The sequence below is a fragment of the Rissa tridactyla genome, chromosome 3 (genome assembly GCF_028500815.1).
Source record: "Rissa tridactyla isolate bRisTri1 chromosome 3, bRisTri1.patW.cur.20221130, whole genome shotgun sequence".
Taxonomy (NCBI): domain Eukaryota; kingdom Metazoa; phylum Chordata; class Aves; order Charadriiformes; family Laridae; genus Rissa; species Rissa tridactyla.
In genome coordinates this window covers 50,504,979-50,531,795 of record NC_071468.1, presented here as the reverse complement: position 1 = coordinate 50,531,795, position 26,817 = coordinate 50,504,979, and the positions used below count along the sequence as shown (strand labels likewise).

The window sequence follows — 26,817 nt, the reverse complement described above, 5'->3', positions numbered from 1 at the left end:
TTATCTTCTATCCTAATTAGAAACTCCCTATTTAATCTAGGCTAAAGGTAGTTATGGAAATCTCATATTGCAAAAATGTTCGTTAGCTGAGATTAACATGTGTAAAGATTCTCAGATTTGGATGTTTTTAAACAGACAGAAGTCCACCTATACGTATTTACAGGGGGAGATGAAATGAAGTGGAGTTAATGCTTTTGCCTCAGTTTTGATCCTAAGTTCCCTTACAGAATTGAGTCAGAACACACATCACTAAATGTTACAAAACCGTTTGGGAGAAAGAACTTATCCACTTATTAACAGGATTCCTCCATCTTCCCCAATCCCCTCCCAGTACCTAATTCTCAAAAAGACATATACACACACTCCAGAAAAGCTGTACTCAGGCACAAATAATTTCTTTGAAAGCATGGTGGAAATAACCAGGTCTAGATCTGAAACACGAGGCTGCTGACTGGATAAATACAAGCAGATTTATGTATATTTCTCAAGCTAACAAACAAAAAGCCAAATGATAAAATAGAAAAAAAAAAAAAAGGTTTTGTTGAATTTGCAAAATTTAAGTCACAAACCATGCACCAAAAATTAAGCCACCAAAAACTAGAAGCCATTCTTCAACATGTGTCCATAGGTGTTCAGCAACTACTCTGTCCAGGCTAATGCTAGGGTTTTGTATCATTTTTGAAACTTCAGCTTGAAGAATTAGCTCCTTTCCACCATTTATGCTATGCAAAGTCTTTTTGTTCCCATTTGAAAAAGATATTTAATAAAGATAAATAAGAATACATTGCCAGTATTTGCTGGACAATGGCTAATCTCACTTGGACACATCCTTTAAATTAAATATTCAAGAGACAAAGATATCCAAATTAATTTTCAATTGCAATTTCTTACAAAAAGCAGGCTAATGCATTACCATTTAGTTACAAGACTCCCAACATGAGTCTGGCCCAAAGCCCACTAACGTGAATGGAAAATCTCACACTAACTTCAAAGGATTTGGGATCAGTCCCTTTAATAGCTACATGAAGAACATTCCATTTTGGGAGATGCAGCTACATAGCAGTGGTTAATAAAGTCAATATGTGTTTTTAGTGGTTGGAACTTCTTTCAGGAAAGAGTTATACTGGGAAGCAAATAGATTCCACCACCTAATTGGCTAGTAAAAAAAATTAAAAAAAAGAAAAAGAAAAAGCAGAAGGTCATAGAGTGTCAAGGCCCTCAAAGCATCAGAAAACTAGGAAGAAGCCCACACTAATAGGAAAAACCTCACCATAGTAAGAATTCTCTGGGTCTCAAGCTGTAAAGTTAATTTTACTGTAACCTTTGACAAAGCATTGAGAGACGAACATGCTCAGCTGGCATGCAGTGACGGCCACTGAAGCTGGCCATCGCTGAGCATTCAGAACGGATGGCTGCACTTCCTGAGAGCTCTGCCTTTGGCAGCAGGAGGAAGCTCTTCAGTGACTGTCTGCATCACCCCCCACTCACAACAGTGGATGCTATCACCTACTAATGAGAACCAAAGATTGCATTCATAAAGGATGAACAACACGTTACTTAAATTACACCCCTTAGTGAAAGGGTTATTAAAAATATATGCTATTTACTTACTTACAGAACTCATTCAGAGAAGATCCAATTTCAGAATAATAAAATGGGTTATCTTTATTATATGAAATAATTATTAGATGAAAAATGAAAAACCCATTTCAGAAATTTCTGTATGAGCCTTCTTCCCCATTCTTCAAATTAGACACTATCTTTTTGAATAAGTAAAAAATATACTCAGGCAAGGCTCAAATCACCTGCAGGTTTGTACATCTTCAATCCTGTTTCCATTATTTCAAAAATGTCATTTTTTCCTATTATTCTGAATTCAATTATTTCACAAAAAGCAGAGGAAATTGGCTAATGGACTATACAAAAAAAAAAAACCCTACAAAAAAAACTGGCTGTGTACAGTAAGGAAACAAAAACAATGAGAAAAATATTTTCCTCTGTAGTCATTTTTCAGTAAGAAAAGTTTAATTTGTTTCTTGAACCAATGAAAGACATAAAAATTCTGACAAATTATGATTTTTAAGTTGATGGAACTGACTGAAGTATAAACTGCATTTCCTTCTTGGCAGCTGTTTGAAGTAACTACAAAATCCTACATAATGGTAACTGCACAAAATTAATCTGGATAGAAAAAAAATGTAATGCATTCTAAAGGCCAAATAACAAACCAGCAAACACTGGACTCACTCTTATTCAAATTATTACATCAGAAACTAATTTCAATTATACATTTTAAATGTACAATATATTTTATGCTAACTACATCTAAAATTTACATTATCTCTCTATCAAGTTGCAGTTGGCAGTTAACAGAAGACCCAATAATATTTTTTAAAAACATCAGAGAGTAAATCCAAGTTAAATTCTGTTTGTTAAAGACAATTAATAATGGGGCAAAATCACAAGTTAAGTTGTTACAATCAGAGAAACAACAGCACTACTGCCAAATCTTTAAAAGAATTGAAGGCCAAGGATCTAAATGCAGGAAGCACTTTTTCATTACCACTCTATGTTCAATAAACTTCTATTTTACAGAAATACAGATAACATAAAGCTAATATTCAGCACTCAGGTAACATTTCCTGCTAAATGACGTGCAAAATAAAATCAAAATACCATTGTCAAATTGGAAAATGCACTTGTAACTGTACAGAAAAGCAGCATCTTAATCCAGTATACTTACATTATTGCATTCTCCCAGGAAATATAGTGCAAATCCATCAGCTTTTGTAGCTGCCAAAGCAATAATAAAAGAAATAATTGTACTTACAGGGGGAAATCGAACTTACACAAGATCTCTGAGGTGAAACCACAGATTCAATTCCACTTAGGACAAACATCTAAAATTCTAAAGGTGAAGGTCTATTGCTGCATCCCTTGAAACTTCTCAGACTATACAAAGTTAGAGGTACAAGATAATTCTTGTTTTCCCCATTGTCATTTACTACATTCTAAAAGATAATTACAAACAACCTCTTTATACATCTTATTCCTATTCCAAGGTCTAATGCCTGTAAATTCAAATTAATTCACATGACAGTAGAGAAGTAACATAAGAACACGTATTTACAATGTAATCAGCCAGATAATATTATCATTTCCACGAATAAAATAAATACCATTAGTAGATTATAAGCTATATTTGTCCTTGCCTTAAGATAGAAAATTATGGGAAAATAAAATGTTGCAAATATTGCCATAAAAATGTGTTTCAAAACAAACTGTTTCTATTTTCTGCACCTGCCCCATATTCAAAATACTGACACACACCAGAAAGTTTATACTTGTCAGATTTCTGCCAGATTCAGATTGTTGTATGAAACAGGGTAAAGTCCAGTGACCTTAAATTTTTGGGAGTTTAAGGAAACCAACCGTTATAACTTATTGCTAAAATGAAAACTCTCAACATCAGAAGCGGATATTGCAGTCAATGTTTTTTACCCCGTTTTACACAATAGACTTTGATACTTCGAGTGTACGTATGTCTGTTCAACAGTTAATAAACATTTTAATCAGTAAATGTACATATCTGATACCCAGGTTTTATGAATGAAGACAAGAATCCATTCAGTACATTTCAGGAGAGTGACTATACTCATGTGTGATCAAATCAATTGTCTTTCTGCATTTCTTTGACAAAAAGAAAAAAATCCCACTGTGTAGTTACTTGCTTATTGCCAACTGTGTAAAACCAGTGAGAGTTCAGAGCATGCTAATTTGCATTCAGATTTTAAATCCTTCAGCTGTAGTATGTAAGCATATTGAGTTAAAAGGCAAATGAGCACTATAAAGGAAATACATATAAAAAGAAAAATCTCATCTGCTTTAAAAAAGAAAAAAAAAATTGTAAAAGATAAGCAGTCCCTGTCTCCTCTAGCTTCTCGCTTGCTGTGTATTAAAAAATTCCAGTCTTATTTGCTGCGAGCTTGACATCAATATTCAAATAACCACTTAAGCAAAATCAGTAAACAGAAGTGGTCCTTTTAAAACATCATGTATATAAACCAGAAACATTACTCACCATTACAAAATAACAAAGTAGCAGAGAGGGTAAAACCTTTTTGAAGAGTTGACTGAAAGCTATACTGGACAAAGCTACTGATACTTCCTATTGAAGTCTGAGTACCTCCACTCTGGCTAAAAAGAATCTGAATTACGCTTATATTATTTTTTGAAAAAAAATAATTATTTTTTAACTTCTGATCATGTATAGTATTTTCTTACCACAAAAGTTACTTACATCAGATAGAAAAAAAATGGTTAAACAACTGTCTGTAACTTGAGATCCGCAAAAGATATGCCCTCTTTCAGTAACTTCTCAGCTTTGTTTCAAAAGGAGTTCAAGTATGCAGTGATATTACCGATAGATTTATTTATTTATTTTTACTTTCACTATTGACATTGCAACACCATCATAACCAGAATAGTCTATTCCTTGGTTCATTTAACAGGGGAGTCTATTTTTGCAATTGGATACACAAATCTCTCCAAAGATTAAATTCACTTAAGTGCAGTCCAGGATTCACTGAGGGACAGAAGGTGAAGTAAGTTCATACTGAAACAACACCCAAAGGAAACACTGTTATCCCTCAATACCTGTCTTTATCAATGAAACCATGTAAGAAATGTGCTGTGCACTGATGCTAAGTAACAGCTCAGAGACACACGATTCTCTTTCTTACCTATTTTAATGATGCTGCTCAGTTCATACAGAAGTAGTTGGTTATCTCCTCCTGTATCCAGGCGCTGTTCTATGTAGCTGTTCAATTCGTACACTACACCTTGCATATTCGTATCCTGGTACTACAGAAGCAAAGACGAGAAGAACATTTTAGAATAACTCAGATGTACTTTGCACGTTTTAAACATATAAATTTGTTAAAAATAATACGTTGAGATTTCAATACTGAGTCAGTTGTGACTGTTCTAATCCAGCTGCCTGAAGAACTGGGTCACTGCCAAGCAAGAGGCACAGCACTCCACTCTATGCTCCTTTAGATATTAGTTCAAAGGGTACTGAGTACACCACTGAGCAGTTAGTAATCACCTAAACTTGGCCAACATGACAACGTCTCAAGAAGAAGCTGAGATGCAACAATTATAAGGAAAGTAACCTTCAACGCCTTCCTTTTAAGCTCCTACTCCACCACAAAAAGTAGGCAACTAGCTGCTTTGCCAGCACTTTCCACCTCAAATTCATGAACCAAATGACAAAACTGTGCCAAGCACCAGAGCTTTGACGCAGTAGCTCAAGGAACCCAGCCTTTCAAATACATCAGCAATCAACACCAACAGACTGAAGTACAGAAATCGCATGAGTCAATTGTGATAGTCACTGTGGCTTAATAGGCATTTGTTTCAGCTGAAGACAGCAGACAAAGCCAGAAAGAGATTACAAATCGGTTAGGATACTTAGATGTGAGCAATGGGGCGCTTGTTGCTGGTAAGATGAAGCAGCACGACATGGCTAAAATCTCATAGGAAAGGAGACACGGCCTCTCTTCAGGGGCCCAGCTGCATTTGGTTACCCAGTTCCCAAGTCCTGAAACCAAGTTGTGAAGGGCTGATAAAACTGGCAGTATATGTGCATGTGTAGCATGACAGCATCACGAACAATAATTTCACAGAAAGCAATACTTGGCAGTAAACAAAGATCCATTACCCTGCACAAAACTGGTAATGTGGTAACTGAAGAAAGCAATATGGTCAATTACTTATGGAACTCAGTGATGCAGTAAATTATGTTGCTTAAACTAAAAATGAAGTTGGTGATATTTAGATGAATTAATGTTGCTTGAAAGACTAAGACTTATTCTCCTGCTCATTCATACTTTAAAGCCAAACGTAATGTAGACCAGAGTAATGTAAACCGTATTATGGAAAATGCCACGAAAGTTCAGAGTCCCACAGTCTATCCACCACTCCCATGTTTATGCACACATATCTAACTCTGCTCCTTATCTCTCTAGATCTTCTCTGCCTGTAACTTTGGGTAAACCCGTACACGTGACACTTAGTGATGGATTAAGCATGTAACTTACACAATATATTCCATGATACAACTTTTATTCCCACTATTGCTTTCATGCATTTCTACATACAACACACTATGTCATGAATACAAAGCATACGACCATATATTCAGGATATATTTGGCTTCTTCATCTCAAAAAAAACTCCCAATAAACTCCAACAACAAAAAGCCCAAGTACTTGCTGGATAATATCAATTTCTGATTCCTTTAAATTAAACATATCTTAATCTTGACTTTAAAATGGCTCCTGAAAACATACAATCTTTGCTATGATCCCTTCTTACCACAAGGTGTTGTCTTAATCTATTGCTCCAGATGGACATATTAGAACATTTAAGACCTAGGGTGTCCAAAATGTTCTCAGTGTATAACAAACTTAACACTGAATAATTCTTTCTATAAATTGATGTGACGATTATAAATTTTGACAGCGCTGCAAGGTCACACTGCATACATGCATAAACTGCTGTAAGTCTTGAGTTTACAATACAGCATGCCATTACCATTATTAGCACCATATGGCAGCTGGCAAGCTTCCATTGACTGTTCTCTGTTGTGTCCCACATTTACTACTGTATGATTCTTCAAAGGGAAAAAACAATAACATGGTTTCATGAAAGTGGCATTTTTATACTTAACGATATAGCTGTAAGTAGCCATATAACAGGAAAACGGTGAACAAGAGTCTATATTATTCATATGTGTTAACCCATATCTGCAAAATTACGTGTAGCCACATATCCTAAAGCAACAACAGCTAATCAAGCACACATGCATAAAGACTTTATCACGTGGAAAAATGCCAGAACTTGGAAATGAATACGTATCTCTTCACCTGCGATGCAGTCAGGATTTAAACCAAATCTTCAAATGTTAAAGCTAATATACTAAGAGAACACATCATCAAAATGACCCCACTGGCATAACAGCCATGGCAGAATAATAACTTTCCCTGTAATCAAGCAGCAGTTCCGCCTGCATAATAATTATATAATAAGCTATGTGCCCTTTATCCTCACCTCTGCAACACACACTTCCAAACATTTTGTAAGTGGGGCAAATCATTACATGCATCCATGTTACTAAAAAGATGGTAGCTGCATAATACGTACAGTTGTAATACAGCAGATTACCATTACTGACAATCTGTGGATCCACAACTGGCCAAATGAATAGAATTTGTCCAGATTCACAATTAAGTAATTCTAAGACTTAGATCAAACACCAGCGAAGAATTACTCTGTCATGCTGTAAAATGGTTTTATTTTTATTACAGTGGAGTGAAAGAGGTTTATTTATTTGGTTCTAGGCATTTTAGATTGGATAACCACAATTATGTTTGGTTGAGAAGCCACAGTATTCTTTATGAAACCATGTATTTAAACACTGAATAAGTCATCAGCAAACCTTGGTACAAGCACTATCCAATGTGGTTGCTAAGACAGACTTGCACATATTTGGTGTAAAACTTACTTTAGGAAATCCTCAAAAAAATTCAACGCACTCAGTGGAAAAAGAATATTTATCTGTCACCAGATATAGCATAAGTACTGTTTCTTAATTTGTTAGGTAGTTTAGTTTGCAATTTAAACATTATTACTCAACTCCCTTTACTTACTTCCTTCTTCCCATTGATGATTTCCTTCTATTTAAGATTCAGTGTCTACAAGTATTTTGGGCATACTTACTGTAAAATTCTGAATTTCAGTGACATTACATTAAAATATTTCAAGTGGACTAAAACCTGGTTTAGCACTATTATACCACTATCATATTGGCATCATATATTATGATGCTATGAAAATGAACTAACAATTAAGAAGGGAAATCCTGTTCTAAATATTCATATTCAAATTTATAAATATAAAAGGATATTTTTGCAGGATTTATACAAAAATATTTCTATGGTTATTTGTCTTTAGAATATTGTGGTACAAAAGAAGGCAGTAACCCATGACAGTTGATTTAACAATAGTGCTGTGACTTAGATCTAAACAAAGAGGCTGAGAATCCCAAATATTTTATTCCATGAAAGGAGATACTGAAATATCAAGAGTGAGATGTACTTTAAGCATTCGTTCTGAACAATTAAGGTACAAAAAAAAAACATTCAAGGACACAATTTAATATCTAAAGTAAATTTTATGTATGACGAACTGAAATGAAGATTAATTTCCATGCTTTCATGCTTATGGGGTAGCTGTGCCAGGGGCATTTCATGCTCCTGCAGAAGAGAAAATGGCCTTCTGCTGCAACAAAAAGCCTTCATTTATACAGCACAAGGTCAATAAGTGCCAACATAATCCAGAAGTTGATGTGTTTCCTCTGTAACTTCTTAAAAAGTCTTCTGAATAACAACGAGAAGAGCAAGCTCCGATGTAATACTTCCTCCCTACTATAAAGCTCTTTCTCCACAGCAACAACTGCCTGATTCTGCAACAGAAACATGTCCTTTTACAGACCTCACAGCACACAACATTATCGCAGGATAGGAGGAGTCAGAATAAACGAACAGCTCAAATTCCAGTAAAGTGGAGAGGGATGTCCCCCCCATTTTGGGGACACAGAACTTCGTTGGCTGAGAAAATAATAATTAAAAAAAAAAACAAAAACAAAACAAAACAAAACAAAAAACCAAACTGTGAAAGCCATAAAACATGGGGGAAAGTGGCCACATCTGGAGAGATTCCTCTTGATGTTGCGTACTTTTCATCTGTAATTTAGGCATCTTAGGCTGGTTTCAGAGGATGTCAGAGAGAAGCACAAAGAAGCTCTTCATCAACTTATGCAGGCGGCCTCTAGCCCACCACAGGGCTATGAGGGTCAAAGGACTACTGCCTTCCGGGAGGTGGCTGTATACTCCTGTTTCATTACAGGCTCAATGGAGAAGGACAGCACAGGTGTTTTGCCCAGGAAAAAAAAGATGCTGACCTGTCCTATCAGTATGCCTTGGAAACAGAGTTTTGGGAAAGCAGGGACCAATTCTTCTAGCAAGCAGCAAGTATTTGCCTTAAAAATTTTCAAGGCTCCTTACCCACCCTTTCAAGTATTATCAGACTGAAAAGTAGAGAGGCTCTGGGAATGCACTTTGGATCTTCATAATCAGGGCTTCAGGTCCAGCCCCCGGTGCCATTCCAGGCTTCCTCTATTTCATTTGCTAAGCGAAAGGAGCTGGGACGTGAAGAGCTGCCTGACCCTCACCATTGTGCGGGCAGGCTGGACAGAGTGTGCAATAAGGACATCAGCAGTGCTGAGAGAGCTAATGTTATGCATGTTGAGTCCAGTGCCACCCCATCCATTTGCAAGGCACTCTAGAGGTGCCACACCATGGATAGGTATAGGCTATTCTGGCCTAGGGCACTTGAAATTGAGGCCATAAATGTAATCTGAGACATGTACATGGGGTGGGGTGGGGGGAGAAAAAGCCAAAACCAAAACGCAAAAAAACCCAACAACAAAAAAAAACCAGCTTCAAAAAACTAAGGACAAAAAAATTTCATGTGATCAAAATTACATTCTTAAAAAAAAAAAAAAAGGGACAAAACTAGCTGTTCAGGTAAGAAGCAATTCCTGGACCAGGAGTAGGATCTGTTGGGACAAACCGAGGCTCTTGGAAGGAGCCTTAGCTGTTGAAGTGTGCTAAATCATTAAGAATAAAGGATGTACATAGGCCAAGGAGACTGTATATAGACACGGGAGTTTAAAATGCCTATTCTCTCTTTAGTTATATCAGGTAGTATTTCAGATACCCAGCTAATCCTTTATCAAGCCCCCTAAATTAATCTGTCAATGACAGCAACAAGACTTGCAGATAGTGAATCCAAGTGATTCTGCGCAGCACTTTATACAAAACAGTGTCCTTAGGCAGGGAATGAACTTCACCACAAACACCAAAGTCATGAGATTTGAAGTATGACAACAGCCTCTACCCAAACTTCTTCAGTCTTCTCTTTAAAACTGACAGCTACTTTCTTCTCCATGAAGCATGCTACAGAACATAAGCAGCTGCTAAAGCCAAAATGACCAAAATCTCATGATAAACTTCTAGCCAACACAAGTTTTCTTTCCCACAAAACTATAGTCTCAGCAACAAGAGAATTTAAAGATGGACTAAAAATATCTTCAAATAAAAAGAAGTCCATTCCTTTGCAGCCTTAATGGTCTGAACGTTTGCTTGACATTTGATTGAGATGTCAGTCTAAACTATTTCATGCTAGGTATGTTCATACCAGACCAGAAGTACAAAAAGACTGGTCTTATGTATATAAGTTCTCAATGCCATTGATACCTGCTTTATAAAAAACAGAATTCCCAACAACAACACTTCTTAAAAACAAGCATTGCAGTCACAAAAATAAATAAACAAACTAAATTGTTTGATGCCTTTTGTTGAAATAGATCAGCTTTCCCTTCCTTTCAGGTAGCATTATGAAAAAACCCAGATCCACATTTACCACCCTGATTTCAGAGACGCGCTTTATATAATTTTCTGGTTGTACCCATAATTAATATTTTGGGAAGACCATCAATATGCAATTACTGTATCTTTGTTAAAGAAATATTATATTTCCTTTAAGAATTTTGGGACCATTACTTTATTGGCCTGCGTCATAAGCAGATTTTTAAACTGAAATACATTCTTGCCTCTTCCCGCCCCCTCCCCCTCAAAGGAATTCATAACTAGAGAGGAACATAATGGTGACCAAATCCAGTCCCTTGCAGGCAAAGGCAGCCTTGTAAGAGACGTCTTATTTAGAAGTACCTAGAATATTCATTCCATGTGTCACTCCACTTCACTGTAATGATTATTCAGACATCTTATTTAGAAAGAAAAAAGGCCAGACCCGTAAGTATCACAATAGTCACCTACTTCTTTAAATGCAAGAAATTATTGCATTTTAGTTATAGTCATGTTACTGCATTTCTGATGACCAATGGGTATAAAGAAAGAAATGCTTGTAGAAAAAAAAAAAAGCCAAAATATTTAATTAAACCAATAATAAAATTGAGAAAAGGGGAAAAGGACACAAACTTTTATTCAGGTTATTTTTATGTGTATGTAAGTTAGATTGTGTACATGTTTGATATATATTATTTACATTTCCTGCTACATTCCGTAGGCCTTGTACTTCCACTGGCTGCAATATTTTGCCTTGTTTAGCTGCACCAATAGTTAGTTCACAGCTTGCATAGAAACTGCTGTTTGTCAATTTGGGGCACAAATAACTAAGAGATAACTGTGTCCTAAAAACAGTGATAACATCTAAAACATCTAAACCATGCATGTCAAGAACCAAAAATATGGGTCTGAACTTAATTTAAAAAACAAACAAACAAAAAAAACCACCAAAAGACCCCTAAAGAGTAGGAATAAAACTGCTTGCTTGCTTCAAGTTGGAAATGCTGAGCCAAAAGATGTCAGATCCTCAGACAGTAAAAAAAAAAGCGGAGAGAAAGCGGTAAGCAAGCTTACAGTGCGGAGCTGGCTTTCAGAGGAGCGGTGAGCGTGGAGAGGAAGCTCAGAAAAATCTCTCTGCTCCAAAAAATCAGAAGAGGTAACTGGCATTGGCTGGAGTAACCAGTTTTGTTTAAACTTGGACACTGGAAAGCAAGAAGCTATAAAGAGCAGACTTAGCTGAGGTGATTAATTTTAATGCTTGTACATAGCCTCAGAGAAAACTGCTTCTACACGCATTTGTCTGACGTCTATTCTTCTTGTTTTGACTGGAGAGGACATGGGTTAGAACTTGCTCGGTAAATAAAGTTTAGCATTGCGGCACTGTACACAGGTATTTATGAATTGTTTGTTCGCACATCAAACACCGTTCATGACAAAAGCAAAGAAGGGAGAATATGAGATGACATTTGGCAGGACGGGCCCTATTATGTCAAAAGATGCAAATGAGCTCTCACTCTGCACAGAAAGGGTTCACTAATTTTGAATGCACATGTTTCACAGCCTGTTTACATAGCCGATTTCCAAGCCTTGGGAGAGATGGTGAACACCTTCCCTAGGAGAAGCGTCTTGCCAAATAGCCCCCATTCACTGGCATTCAATTCTAATCTTTCCATCAGCTCCTTCCCTGTTATCAAATGGTAACTGAAATAAAGTGCTTCGCTAGTAATAGGAAAATCATATAATAAAAAGCAAAGGCTTGGCTTACGAGAAAAGAACATTATGAATATATAGAAGTAACCATATAAGCTGTTATTAACTGTAAAGCTCATAAAAATGCATGAATATCTCAATTATATCACCTCTCTAGATTATATAATAAAACAGCATAATGAGCTTCATTTTAACTTGACAAGGCTGAATACTGCTCCTTTTTTTTGAAAAAGCTTTTTATAAAATCCCATTCCCTCCTAATACTTGACTTGCAAGCACTCTAAAGACATCATGTACAAAATTAAAAATAAACTTCCTCATTTTCCTACCACTGTTGCTTACCACTACCACAGTATCCACAAGATTTTCTTTATAAAGAAATCAGCTTATACAAGCATCTTCTCGTGACAATGGGTACAACGCCATTTGCACCACTTCTAAAGGCTGGATATATATGTTTGTTCCAGTTCCCCTAACTTTTTGATTAATTCGTCAGTCTTCAGTTCTGGGACTGTGGAAAAACATTTAAATCCCATCTTTAATAAGGGAATAGAATGAGCTTGCTTTGCCAATGTGTCACAAAAAGCCCAAACTTTTATTATCAGATGCATGGTAAGGATACATGCAATTACTGCAACTATTTACTGAAAACACACTTGCTAATTCTGTAACTGTCAGCGACATACCGTGCTGGGTGCTAGCTGGTGCCAAGGCAGCTGCCAAAAGCTCCAAGTCCAAAAAGGGGAAAGGAGAAGATTAAAGTATTATTCCCGTTTCCAAGAATAAAGTACTGTAACTGAGCAAGTCACTTGCTAGGTAATAATTTTCTGATGTTTATATGGTAAACTTCTGCAAAGTGAATTGCTGTTGGCATCACCGGAGTTTACAAAGCAAAGGTACTTGCCAAAAGGCAGCTTCACTGGAAGTATTATTCAAGTAAACATGGAATGGAAAGTCATTAAGCAAAATGAACAACAGCTAATTTCACTGTGATCATATCAGGAACATTAAGTATTTTTGTTTAAACTTTGGAATCTGAGGTACAAAAGAGCACACAGTGATCATGGGAAAGTTAGCAGCACGTAGAACAAAATCCTGGCTACAGTTCATGTAGGAATGGGGTTATTTTTGCCAACTGAAAAGAATAACATGTCTCCAATGCACACTGTTTTCATTAATACTGTCACAGAAGTATATCTTTAGTCTAGATATACATGAATACATATGCAATTAATGCTCAAACTCACTCTCCTCTATTCTAATTTCTTTTGTGGACAAAACAGCAAAGGATAAACTTCAGCTTAAGTTTTCCTCATCAAAATAGTTCAATAGTTGGTTTTCTTTCCTAAATCCCTCTGCCCAGAAAACCACTTCTGTAGCTAGGATGGGATGGGATCAGCCAACACACATCTGCACAATAAGTAAGCAGAAGAAACTCAGCATTTCCAAGGATGTTCCCAATACTACATCACATGAAAAGGAGATTCTGTCCCCAGTTACATATATTTCATAAATACTGGAACCTAGCATGCAGAAAAAAGTTCACAGGTTCACTCTTTGGTCACAGATGCTCATGAGATATTTTGTAACCAGAACTGTTCTTATACCAAAAGCAGTCTATAGGAATCAGGAAATCTTTCCCCCCCCGACTCCCACCCATCAGCTACTATGTCAGGCCAAACTAGGGTATCTTTACACATAACTTCTGAACACTAAAATATTGACGAAATCACTACAAGTAGACCAGATTTAAAAATAATTTATTTTGAAAAGTTTCTTTTCTATTCTGTAAACCTCAAAATTTAAAATATATGGAGGGTTTCTTCTATTCTCTCCTTGTAATGCTGATAGCCAAGATTGCTGCTTTATTTTCATTTTTCTACTAAGCTGCTAAAGATGGAAAAAGATTAAAAATGCAGTTCCTATACAACAGCATTTTTCAGAACTTCCTCAATTCTCAAAGAGTGAAACTGCAATACAAACCCTTGAAAATACCAAAATTTCCTTTAAATAATTCAAGAAGATTTTTTTTTTCCCCCACAAATCTGGACACCATTCATCCCAATGTGTTTTGCTGATAAAAAGAAAAAAAAAAGGCAAATGAATGACAATTTCAGTATTTTGAGCCCTAGAACAAGTTTATAATCTTGCATGTTTATAAAGAAAAAAGGTGAGGCTTTTTTGGGGGAGAAAGGGGTTAAAAAAAAATATCCTCCCCCAATTTAATTCTCTTGTCCTGTGTAAGCACAATTGAAAAGAAGACTATTGAAGCAACTGATGTCACAGCATATGACTATGAATGTTTTAATGTTTTCACTCTGTTCAACATTGAATGATGGAAAAAAAAAAATCCAGTGATGAAAACCACATTTTTTCAGCATGTTTCTACCTTGATTCCTAACTAATATAATACTTTTAACCAGTTGGTGATTTAATTCTGCAATAAATTTCCTTTCACTAACCTTTATTTTTGCTTCTCTATGATATAAGCATCTTCTTGAAGACATTTTCAGGAATTAAAAATGTAACACTTAATGACTTTAAAACTCACAATTCTTCAGTCAGCAAGAACACGTCTTTTTGTCTGAAAAACATTACTCACGTACAGAACTTTCCTAATTTAAATTCTAATTTATGTTCAGATTTTAATTAAACTGGCATCTGTTTGAGCTGCTGCTGAAGAAAGAGAATGTATTACAAAGGTTTACGTTATTATATACAGCATTATTCAAAAATACTATAAACTAACAAACATGTTCATTTGTAGTATGGTGCATTACTGAGCGCCCTCAACTGTTGTACTTCTAAAAAAAAAAAAAATAATAGTGTAACATGGTATACGCACCAAATGCACAATGACCGATAGCTAAACAAAAAAAAGGGGGGAGAAAACGTTTACTTTAGAACACCTCAAGTATCATCTGCATCCCACTGACTCCAGGATTTGAAGTGACAGCCCATGCACCTTCAGGAAAACTCTAAGTCACCATATATGACTTCAAGGGGCTGAGGTGGCTGGGACCAGCATGTTTGAGAGGGGGGTAACTGGCAGGGCAGACTCGGGTGGGGGCCGTTCAAGGTTCCAAAGCTTGCTTTTTTTGCCTCAAATAGCTTGAATGTGGTAACCTGGATATGTTTTGTAACTCCATTTTACAGAGTTTTAAGTAAAATGTGAATCTATTTACCAAATTACTTAGAATGAAAAGGAACTTCCTTCCACAGAAATAATTACAGCTTCTGAGATTGTTAGGCAGATCTTTAATTATTTTGGAATAAAAAAATATATAGAGATATAATAATAACAATAATCTTTGGTTGCACTGATAGGTATTTACTCAACTACCATAACTGTTCAATACTAAGGGGGGGGCAAAAGCTATTATAAATTAATAAATTACTAAAACATATTAATTGACACCTAAATTCTCAACACCCTTACGCATCCATAGCACATCACATATATGGAGAATTTCTGCTTGAATAAATCATTTTAGACATTATTAGACATCTTTTTCGTAGTCTCGTAAGAGATGAACTTCAATTCCCCCTTATGGAAGCCCTCTGCTCTCCAGGTTACCAAACTGAGGTTTCCACTACCAGCCCATTTCCGCTCCTTCCATGTCCCAGTATTTTCCAAAAGACTTCTGCGAGCAAGACCACCCAGCCAGCTTTTGCAATCTTTCAATCAGCCTTATTTTTTAATATGTGTCTGACACCATTGTGTTTCTCCTGGGAATGTGAAATAGTTTATGCAAGACATTCAAGAAGAGGAGGAAAACAGGACTATGATTCCACCTCAGAAAGCTGTAAGTGGCCGCCTCATCTTATATGAAATAAGATTTGGGTGCCTTAGGCTGACTGGATACATTTGAGGGCAACAGATTGTCATATACTGATCTTTTGTCATTCCCGGCAAAGGCACAGGTTTCTAAGATCCCCTAACTAGTCCTCAACCACGGACTGATATTCTACAGGACACAGTGTCAACCAGATGTAAAGCTAGAGTTGGGAATTTATTACTGAATATATTTTTTTTTTAGATTTTTAAATTACATTTCATACAGTACACTGCAAAATATTTCAAAGATTTTAGTTCATCCATACCACAGCACATCTCAAAAGGAGTTATTAGATAGGGCGTATTCCTTCCCTTGTTTCCTCTTATGCTTGCTATCTCTCGAGGCAGTAACACTGATTAAATAATCTGCTGTTATGCTCAAAGTCCCATGACTTTCCTGGTTTCCGTGAAGTACCTTTTTAAAACTGGATCATGAAAATAGCACTTTGGGAACTCTAAATTTGTTAATGCAAAATAACCTTTAATTTATTTACAGCCAATTAAGTGTTCTTAATATTTATTTTCCTTATTAACTGTTCTCTAGTCAGTCAGTCCACCAATTTTTTTTCTCTGGAGAACCACTATGTCCAGGGAATAGAGTCAAATCTTGATCAGAGACTGCACAAAAGTCATCTCAAGTGAACAGTGGGCCTCAGAGACTACACTTTTTTTTAGAGGGGATACAGAGCAGCACTTACCCTGCTGACTTCTTTAGGAGTCGATTCATCTAAGAGGAAACAAAACAAACAATTAGGCACTCAGGGAGGTTTCTAGACTGAATGAACAACAAGATACTGCACTTCAAACAATTTTTGCTCCTTCTTACAAAACTTTTCTAAAACAGTTCAATAAAGTAATTGAAATATCCTGAGACTGCTGTGCATTTACAATCTATTAAACTTCTAAATCAAAAAATGAATTAAAATTAGGATAAAGTATTGAGGAACTCTGTCCTGACTTAATAAGAATAAAAAATTTCCTATATTTCATAAGTCATTCTCCCACATTTATATTCCAATTCAGTAAAGCAACTGTTAGTAATTGCACAGTCTGAGAAGGCGGCCCTTTGCTACCAAATATATGCCACCAATTCCTACATATACAAGCAAGTTAGTGAGTAGATTTGGACTTTTTGTTCTGAAGATCAAAGATGCTATTCCTGTTGACTTCTTTGGATGTGGAAAAAAAGCCTTGCAACCGTAAGAATAAAATAGCATCACTGATGCGATCTGGTATAACACATTAAAAGCACATAGATTACAAGGTTTTATATTTTTGATATATACATACACACAAACACTATAATGTTTTGTCATTTCAAATGCAAGTAGACCCTCATGCATTTTTTTGCAATTTAAATATGTAAAAATAAACACAGGTAGAATACCAGAGGACTGGCTAAAACATTGACCAGTGTTTCTGAAAATAAAAGGAAAGCAGTTATGTAGCAAGCATCTGCCACAGGGGGAATTTCCAACTTCCAGCTCAAATATACCAAAAGTAGCTTAAACATACCCTTACAAACCTCCAGCTGATTAGCTGCCTCTGAAAACATGAAGGGAACTATTTGTAATCTTTTATTTGATACTAGGAATCAAATTACTATGCTTTAGAAATTAGTTTTAAGTCACTAAATAGATTCAATCTCACAGAGAAAGATCATGTGTTTTTATTTGTGACTGTTACTTTACACATATTTTGATACATCTGCATTGAGTGGACTTTCAGATAACTCTGTCAGAAATACATAGAGTATCACCTCGGCAGCTTAACAGCAGATACACTACATTTTCTCCAAAATCATCCCCAGATGAAGGAGGGATCTCAAGATGCCCGTTAAGAAGGGCACATTTACAAGTATTTCAATGTTATCACCAGCAAAGGCTCTTCATATCTTGCTATTTAAGATTAACTTTAAAACAATAAAGCCAGAAAAAAAAATATTCTAGAAAACAGATTCAAGATCCAATTTCCAATGAAAGAACTCCCTTTTTTTGGCCTCAGTCTTCACTGGCAAGTGCTCTAGCCACACCACCCAAGTCACAGAAGGCAGAGATAGGGACTGGGATAATGAAGAACTGCACACAGTAGAATCAAGTTTGAGACTATCTAAGGAACCTGAAGGTGCACAAATCCATGGGACCTGATGAGACGCATCTGCAGCTCCTGAGGGAACAGGCAGATGAAGCTGCTAAGCCACTATCCATCATATGTGAGAAGTCATGACGGTCTGGTGAAGTTCCCACCAACTAGAAAAGCGGAAACATAACCCCCATTTTTAAAAAGGGGGAAAAAGGAAGAGCCGGGGGAACTACAGGCCGGTCAGTCTCACCTCCGCGCCTGACAAGACCACGAAGCAGATCCTCCTGGAAACTATGCTGAGGCACATGGAATATAAGGTGATTGGTGACAGACAACATGGCTTCACTAAAGGCAAACTGTGCCTGACAAATTGGGTGGCCTTCTGTGGTGGGGTTACAGCATTGGCAGACAAGAGAAGAGCAACTGACATCAGGTACCTGGACCTGTGCAAAGCATTTGACACTGTCCTGCACGACATCCTTGTCTCTATCTGGAGAGACATGGATTTGATGGATGGACCACTTGGTGGATAAGCAGGTGGCTAGATGTCGCACTCAAAGTGTTGCGGTCAGTGGCTCAATGTCCAAGTGGGAACCAGTGACGAGTGGAGTTCCTCAGGGGTTGGTATTAGGACCAGCGCTGTTCAACATCTTTGCTGGCGACATGGATAGTGAGACTGAGTGCACACTCAGCAAGTCTGATGATGATACCAAGCTGTGTGATGCAGTCAACATGCTTGAGGGAAGGGATGCCATCCAGAGGGACCTAGACAGGCTTAAGAGGTAGACCCATGCAAAACTCATGAAGTTCAACCAGGCCAAGTGCAAGGTCCTGCACATGAGTCAGGGCAATACCATGCACAAATACCAACCGGGAGGAGAATGGATTGAGAGCAGCCCCGAGGAGAAGGACTTGGAGGTGTTGGTGGATGAGAAGCTCAACGCGAGCCAGCAACATGCATGTGCAGCCCAGAATGCCAACCACATCCTAGGCTGCATCAAAACAAGAGTGGCCAGCAGGTTGAGGGAGATGATGCTCCCCCTCTACTCCACTCTTACAAGACCCCTCCTGGAGTACTGCATCCAGCTCTGGGGCTCCCAACATAAGAAGGACATGGACCTGTTGGAGCAAGTTCAGAGGAGGGCCATGAAGATGATCAGAGGGCTGGAACGCCTCTCCTATGAAGAGAGGCTAGGCTGAGTTGGGTTTGTTCAGCCTGGAGAAGAGAAGGCTCCAGGGAGACCTTACAGCAGCCTTCCAGTACTTAAAGGGAGCCTATAGAAACGATGGGGAGGGACTCTATCAGGGAGTGGAGCAATAGGATGAGGGGTAATGGTTTTAAACTGAAAGAGGGGAAACTTAGATTAGATATTAGGAAGAAATTCTTTACTGTGAGGATGGTGAGACACTGGAACAGGTTGCTCAGGGAAGCTGTAGATACCCCATCCCTGGAAGTGTTCAAGGCCAGGCTGGATGGGGCTTTGAGCAGCCTGGTCTAGTGGGAGGTGTCCCTGCCCATGGCAGGGGGGTTGGAACTAGATGATCTTTAAGGTCCCTTCCAACCCAAACCATTCTATGGTTCTATGATAATCATACAGATTTCTCCTCAAAATTGAGTGACACCAAGAAAAATAATATATTTCACAACTAATAGAGAATATTTGTCTTCTCTTACTTCCAATCAAATGATATACCAGTAATTTACATATGCAGAACAGAGAAGTAAACTTGAGCTACTTAAGGTAGTTCTGTTGTTTGCAATGCAATGTATAACACATACTCTGCAATGTCCAGTGACATTATCTTCCTTGACAAGATAGATCTACATACCAGTTACAAGAATAGCCAAAGCTAGACTCAAAATCCATCTCGCCTATTACCTGATTTCTGAAAGTGAACAACAGAAGATGTGAACAACAAAAAAAGAAGTGATGACATAATGATGCTTCCCCTGGAGTATACTCTCAGTTTTCAGAAACCAATGGATCAAACATTTCTTGAATGAGTGGTGATATTTTTCTGTTTAAAAGACTAGGATGGGGTTTTCTTACTCACGCTTTTGGGGGATGAGAGGTGTGTTAGATTTTGTTTGTTTGTTTTTTAAACCTGAGCCACCATCCTCCAGCATTCACAACATTCTCCAAGTTCCACGGTTTAAATAAATACATATAATGAGAAAAGCTATCTCTATTTTATTTTGAATCTGCACTTTATGAATGTCCTCTTATCTATAGAGCCTGTGATTCTACAAATCTCTTAAACAAGCCTTTCTCTGCTTCACACCCTGTCAAAACCTTTCCTGGCTTGAGAAGTCTGGACTGGTTTGCTGCTGGTGCCAAGCAAGCCACTCAACACTGCTGGTCACTCTCACCACTCCTGCCTCCTCTATGCCTCTGCATCCTTCTGGGATGGAAAGTCCAGAACAACAGGCAATACTGCAGCTCAGTTAAAACAGTTATTGAATGACACAGGGATGATTTAGAAGTCTGCCCTCTATTTGAAACAAGTAATCCTTACATTTTACCTGCTTCTTGATGGCTACTAAACATTGGGCTAACATTTTCAAACATATATATTTTGTAATACGAATATCTCTCTCCAGAGCACTAACAACTAATTAAGAGCCCACTACTGTATAAATATAATTAGAAACATCTTCCCCCATGTAAAGCACTCAGCATTTATCAGTATTAACATTGTCCACTGTTTTATCTCTCAGTTACACTGTACTTTCAGCACCCTGAATAACATCATACCCTTTTCAAGTTACCTTCAATCCTGCATCCTCTTACCCAAATCATGTATGTATATGCTGAAAAGCATGGGTAGATCATACTAGTTATCTCCCTCTACTGGAATAAAAGGAATTTCTTGTAAAGTATCTAGTGTAAATGAATACCATCACATTCCTATGGCTTTCACACCATTGTGAGACATAACTGTCACTGCAATTTCCAATGGCAGACAGGTTAGATTAAATGTACCAAATCTAAAGCTTACTATATAGTATAAAAGTCTACATAATCTCTGTTTGGGCCACCACAAAAAAAAAAAAAAAAAAAAGTACTCCAATATCAGAAAGAGCAATTAATGACTTCTTATTCTTGGAGATCATTGACAATGCCATTTCATAGTCTGAGCAAGACGTTACAAATGCCATCAACACAGCATGAAACTTCCCACACATATATAAAACTATGCTTTAATTTGTATAACATGAGATACACAGGTGTCATTTCTGCCTTGCGATTCATTGTTAATTCCTTTATTTATAGTAAAGGAATCATTCTTCTAATAAGAAGTTGTATAAATGTAACATATGAAGCCCCTGTCCAGGTCTGGGTCCATTTTCCTGGGTACAAGACATGAAAATGGCCAGATGGGGATTACTTCAAAAAACTTTTGATTTTTTTCTGTGAGGAAATTAAAAGAAATATGCTAACAGATCAGGAAGGAAAAAATAACACCTCTGATACAATTATTAGAGACAATACTTTTACAAAATGAAAAAAGATATAATAAATTTGCATTTTTTTCAGAAGTAAGATAAACAAAGTGTTTTGGAGGTTTGGTGTTAGAACTCCACAGATAAGGTTTGCAATTCAGAGATTATGAACCAGTGGGAAAAAATGAAGATATTTTTAGTGGAAGGAGGAAAGCAAAAGATGAGGGGGAGAAGGGAAAAAGTAGCATCAAATACTCTGTTAATACATCTAGATGCAAGTTAAATTACTATCCAATGAGCTAAAAATAATTTTCCATATTAAAAGAAACCAAAGGTCTAACAATGCCTTTTTTTCCCCACCCAAGAGTAAAGGAAGAATCGTGAGTGAATCAAATTGCTTTTCTGGAGATGCAGTCTTTAAGGCCCAGGTACACACTGAGTGACAGGATGCACGTACACCTCAGTGCCGGCACCACTTTGCTGTGGTTTTATCCATAGCACCGAGTACGGTATTTCCCTTATGACTTTGTTTCTGTGAGCTAAATACAGAGAAAATCATTGGAAGCAGCTTTTCCCACAAATTATTTTAATAGCCAAAATACAGGATTAGTTAACATATGAAAGTAACAGGGGGCTGATGAAAAATACCCTCAATTTGCATACTTCTGTTTATTTAAAAGCCATAAATTCTATCTGTTTAAAAGGTACAAACACTCCAACCTCGGTTGTAAATCAAGTTCCATCCCTGTAAAATATGAAGCTTTTAAAGAAACAGATTAACCATTAAAATAAATTCAGAGACATTAAGTACATAGCAGCTTGCTATAGAGTTAAATCTCTCAGAAAAATTCTGTGCTTGAATATAAAGGTCCCTATTTATTATAGCATATTGCATGGGAAAACAGCCAGATAAGGGAAAGTATCTTATTAGTGTCTGCATTGAGGGAAATGAACACCCTGGGAGAAAGCAGTATTTGTGAAAGAGATCATACAAATGCTCCAGCCCTTAGAGGCTTTTCAGTTGGAGTTCACTTTGTCTTTAGACATCAAGCACAGTCAACCATGATACATGAGTAAATGTCACCCTCTCAATCCCATTAGTTGGCAGAATTGCCGTTCACAGAATATAGAAGGATCACGTTAATTTTTTGTGATGCCTGACATAATTATTAACACAGTAGTACAAGAAACATGTATGATTTCGTTCTGGAGCTCTGAATATGCCAATGTTGTTCTCAACAGTTTCAAAAATAAAGTGATGAACTCTTGAAAAGAAAGCACTGTACCCACATACATTAACTTGGCTGTACTGCTCAATCCAGGCTGTTGCAAACTGTATTTTTAACACCATGATTCTTAATGTGGCCTGGTGCAGAGTGAGGTAGGCAGTCAGCAGCGGCGTGATGGGAGCAGCTCAGAAGAGCACACAAGATGAGCAAGAGGTAATTTTATCCTCCAGAAGCACTAGGCACGCACCAGTAATCTAGCAGAAGACCCTGGTTAGCTGATGTTATAAACTCCGTTATGTTAACATCTTATTAATTTGGGCATAAACACGCAGTGATACCACAACTGGAAAAGCAGGAAACTGTGGGGAACAGAACTAAATTTCAAGGGCTTCCCCACCACTGTATATCAAGTTTGCAGACCAAAGCCCTTGCACCAGCAAAAATGTTCTTCTACCCCACACTGGGCTAGTTCAGCCCACTAAATGTGCAGAAAATGGTTCACTTCCTAAACTTAAAAACCAGGTAACTATATCCTAGACCAGAGGAATAAAGTTACACTCAGTTTTGTCTTGACAACTTTGCAAACATTACTATTTTAAAAGCTCTCTTCAGAGGTTAGTGACATTAGGACAAATAAGAAGAGTTCCACGATAAGATTTGGGTTTTAAGAACAAAATTACAATTTAACAGACTTTAATATCTCAGCTTTACTACCTGTACAACTATGATTAACAACTGCACAGCACACTACAGATATGCATGATAATTGGTATGGTAATTGAAGACAACATCCATCTGGAAAAGCTTCTATACTAAACCAGGACAAGCAAGATACAAAGAAGCAGAAAACAAGAAAGGGAACACATAGAAAAAAAAATAACAAACAAACAAACCAAACAACCTCCACAGAAGGTTTGGAATTTGGCATAGTATAAATAAGGCCAGGTTTGGTATTTGGCACAATATACATGAGGCCAAGTTTAGTTTGGTTTGGGGTTCTCTATTTTGGGGGTTGTGTGAAGGGCTGATAACTTGTGTAATAGTTCATTTAATAGCAAAAATTCAGATTATATTTTGCACATTTAAAAAAAATCTGATTTCATACTTGTATTTCTATGCATGCTTTTATTTTTATTTTAAAAAAGGTGAATGATGTTTCAGCAATTGCAAGATGCTAAGCCAGAGCAGTCACAAAGACAACTTTAATGCAAAGCAAGCCTTCAACATCTCAGATATGATATTCTGACACGTTTATCAAGGAAACAATAATTCTAACGCCTAGTTAGTTTTATCACAGGAACTCTTTCAGAAAAACAATATTGCACTTTCTCTCCGGTCTTACGCTGTTATTTGTTCTGTGTAGTTAAACACTGCTGCTGGTCCACCATTGTTGTTGATGACAGCAAACAAATGCTTAGGATTAATTCTGTTTATGAGATCCCAGATAGCTGTACAGTCACATTTTCCCAAGGAATGTTTTCCCACACAGCAGATGTCAGATTGACCTAATAATTTTTCTTTTCAAAATTTGCTTTAGGCTCCTTTTCCTTCAGCTAATAAGACACAAGTTGTTTGGAATGCAATTAGACTAGCATAAATATCTTTGCTGCTTTTTTTTGTCCCTTGAGAAGTGTCACACACCCACACGTCAATAGAAATTCCACATCAGTAAGTGTAGATTGGTTAAAGACTGATCTCACCACCGTGAAATAAAGTTTACCAGGTTTAATTTATTTCTGTGGTAGAATGGCACCAATGAGATGAGTTGGTCAGTCTATTTTAATTTCAATTTGCATCCCTGTTTGAGACACTCTGCATCCTTATTTTAGACACATTGCATCTGGCAGCTTATGCCTCCACGGAATTTGTAAGGTCCTGCAAAGACACCTTAGCTGAGGGTGAGTTTCCTAAAGCGGCAACTGTCATACATATATAACAAAATGCTAAAGCCGTCATTCAAAAATCTTCTTGCTTCTTAATGCACAATCTCACCGAGAGCACCTGAACAGCTCTCCTGCCTTCAACTATCTGGATTTATTTCACAATTCAGAAGCACTTGTAATGTTACTTCATAGAAAACAAACAGTTTGGTTAGACATAGACTTAGACGTTGAAAGGGAATATTCATTAGTATTAATCCCTGGTGGCACACTATTTTTTTTGCTTTGAAGCTGGACAAAACATGAATTCTAGCTCTTTACGTCAACAGTAAAATCCACATTTTTAAAAGTTCCTGAAAAAGGATGCTCAATTCTTCCTCTTCTTAAACAACAAATTAACATGGATCAAAAAATGATTATGTCCTGAACCAAGACTTCATTGCAGATGGTAAGCAAAGAAACATATTGTCTGCCAGGTGTCCTAAAATTTTTATATGCTCCTTTGCATATAGGTGAACAGGGCACTACACAAAACAGGAACCAGGAGACAGTCCATTTGACTTCATTAGAGACACCTAAACATATGGAAGCTCATTGTTTCCTATGGTCTTAGCCCTCACAAAACTGAGGAAACATTTGGAGCAATTTTGCAGGTCAACCTATTCTGGCCCAAAAATTTCCAAGAGCGACCATCCGAAAGTATCACCAGCCCTTGTGAGAATAGCAAGGCATATGGAAGACCCAGATTTTGCTCTTGTTTCTGAAATTGCTTAACAGTACGAAGCATACTGATAGTAGCTCCGCGCTTTCCATACCCATGGACAAAAAATTCTCAACTGTATGCTTGATGTGACAATTTAGGCTAATCTAAGCAGAGTATTTCCACAAAATTATGATCAAGAAAATTGCTTTATAATTAACATAGACTTACCTTCTCACTTTTGTTTAAATAGCTGGATGATCGATGTACCTCTGAACTTGTGGAATGACATCTTCCCCACATTAGCTAAAAGTTTTATATAATTCTGTAAAAGTCTCTCAAGTGAACACAGCTCAGCAAAAATCATGTTGGAACCTGGTCTCTGACCACCAGGAAGAAACTTAATAGTTTCCAGCAGTGAATGTACTTCACCAAGTCTACAATTGTGTTTTATGGTAATTAGCCTATGACTTCATATCCTATTCAACGAGTGTTGAATGAAGAGACTGTCGAATTGGTTAGGTCATCTATCTTATCAGTCAACAAGCTGCAATCATCGTTACTTATTACCAGAATACAGCCACTAGACAATGGGCTAAAGAGCATGTATAACAACTATCAATTTTTTTCATCCTTAGCAGCTTACAGCTACACTTTTTTGTCTGTATCTAACACTTTCCTTGCCTGACACTCAATTCTGCTTGGCATTTACTGCCCTAGCTGTTGTAGGCAGCTTTCTTTAAAACTGATTATAGATCTTGCAAACATGCTTGATGAAGGAAGTCTCATCCAGTACAATTTCAGTATCACTCTTGTTAAATCAAATTTGATATTCTCCTATTTTTTGGTCCCAGAATCCTGCTGGTTGCTGAGTATAAGGTACCCTTAAAGTTTACTGCAGTTGATGTATTCCAGAAACAGCATTAACACTACTAAGCTGTTCTCTCACTACTGAACAAAGCTGTTCCTTCACTTTTGAATTCATTTCAAATATACTGCACAAAGGTTGAAGTTTTACTGTGTTCAGCGGGTGTTTTCAATGAGAAGGAAAAAATTACTTTGCTGTTGGCTCAAATACTACTCGGACATATACCTTAAGTAATTCCATTGAAACAGAACTGCTACAGCATGCATTGAAAACCAGAAATGCTTTTATATATTAAATGTCATGGCATTCCTGTTATGTATTCAGGGCCGAAGTAGATCATTATAAGAGAACACCACTTGAGGCAGGTCCTACAAAGCTCCAACAACCCAAGAAAGCCACACTGGATCTTGTCCATTGCAAGACATTTGGATATTTTAAAAACATACATGATTATGCATACACTTTGGACTCTGCCAGGCCTCTTGGGTTTGCTTTGGCTTGTTCATTCCTAGTCCATGATTACCTCTCCCTGGCTGATAAGCTGTCTGGAGGATTTCAAGGAAAGGCACTTC

The 26,817-nt window shown here is 37.1% G+C and overlaps 1 protein-coding gene across 2 annotated transcripts in view; it reads right to left on the bottom strand.

Moving 5' to 3' along the window:
• The window catches only part of PDE10A (phosphodiesterase 10A), a 197,656-nt gene that overhangs the window by 62,707 nt on the left and 108,132 nt on the right, over positions 1-26,817 (bottom strand). For both annotated transcript variants that reach the window (XM_054195390.1, XM_054195389.1), the window contains exons 3-5: positions 16,740-16,768; positions 4,743-4,863; positions 2,744-2,793 (exon numbers count right to left, since the gene is read on the bottom strand). In XM_054195390.1, the coding sequence (XP_054051365.1) occupies positions 2,744-2,793; positions 4,743-4,863; positions 16,740-16,768 (200 nt within the window). The remainder of the gene's footprint in view (positions 1-2,743; positions 2,794-4,742; positions 4,864-16,739; positions 16,769-26,817) is intronic.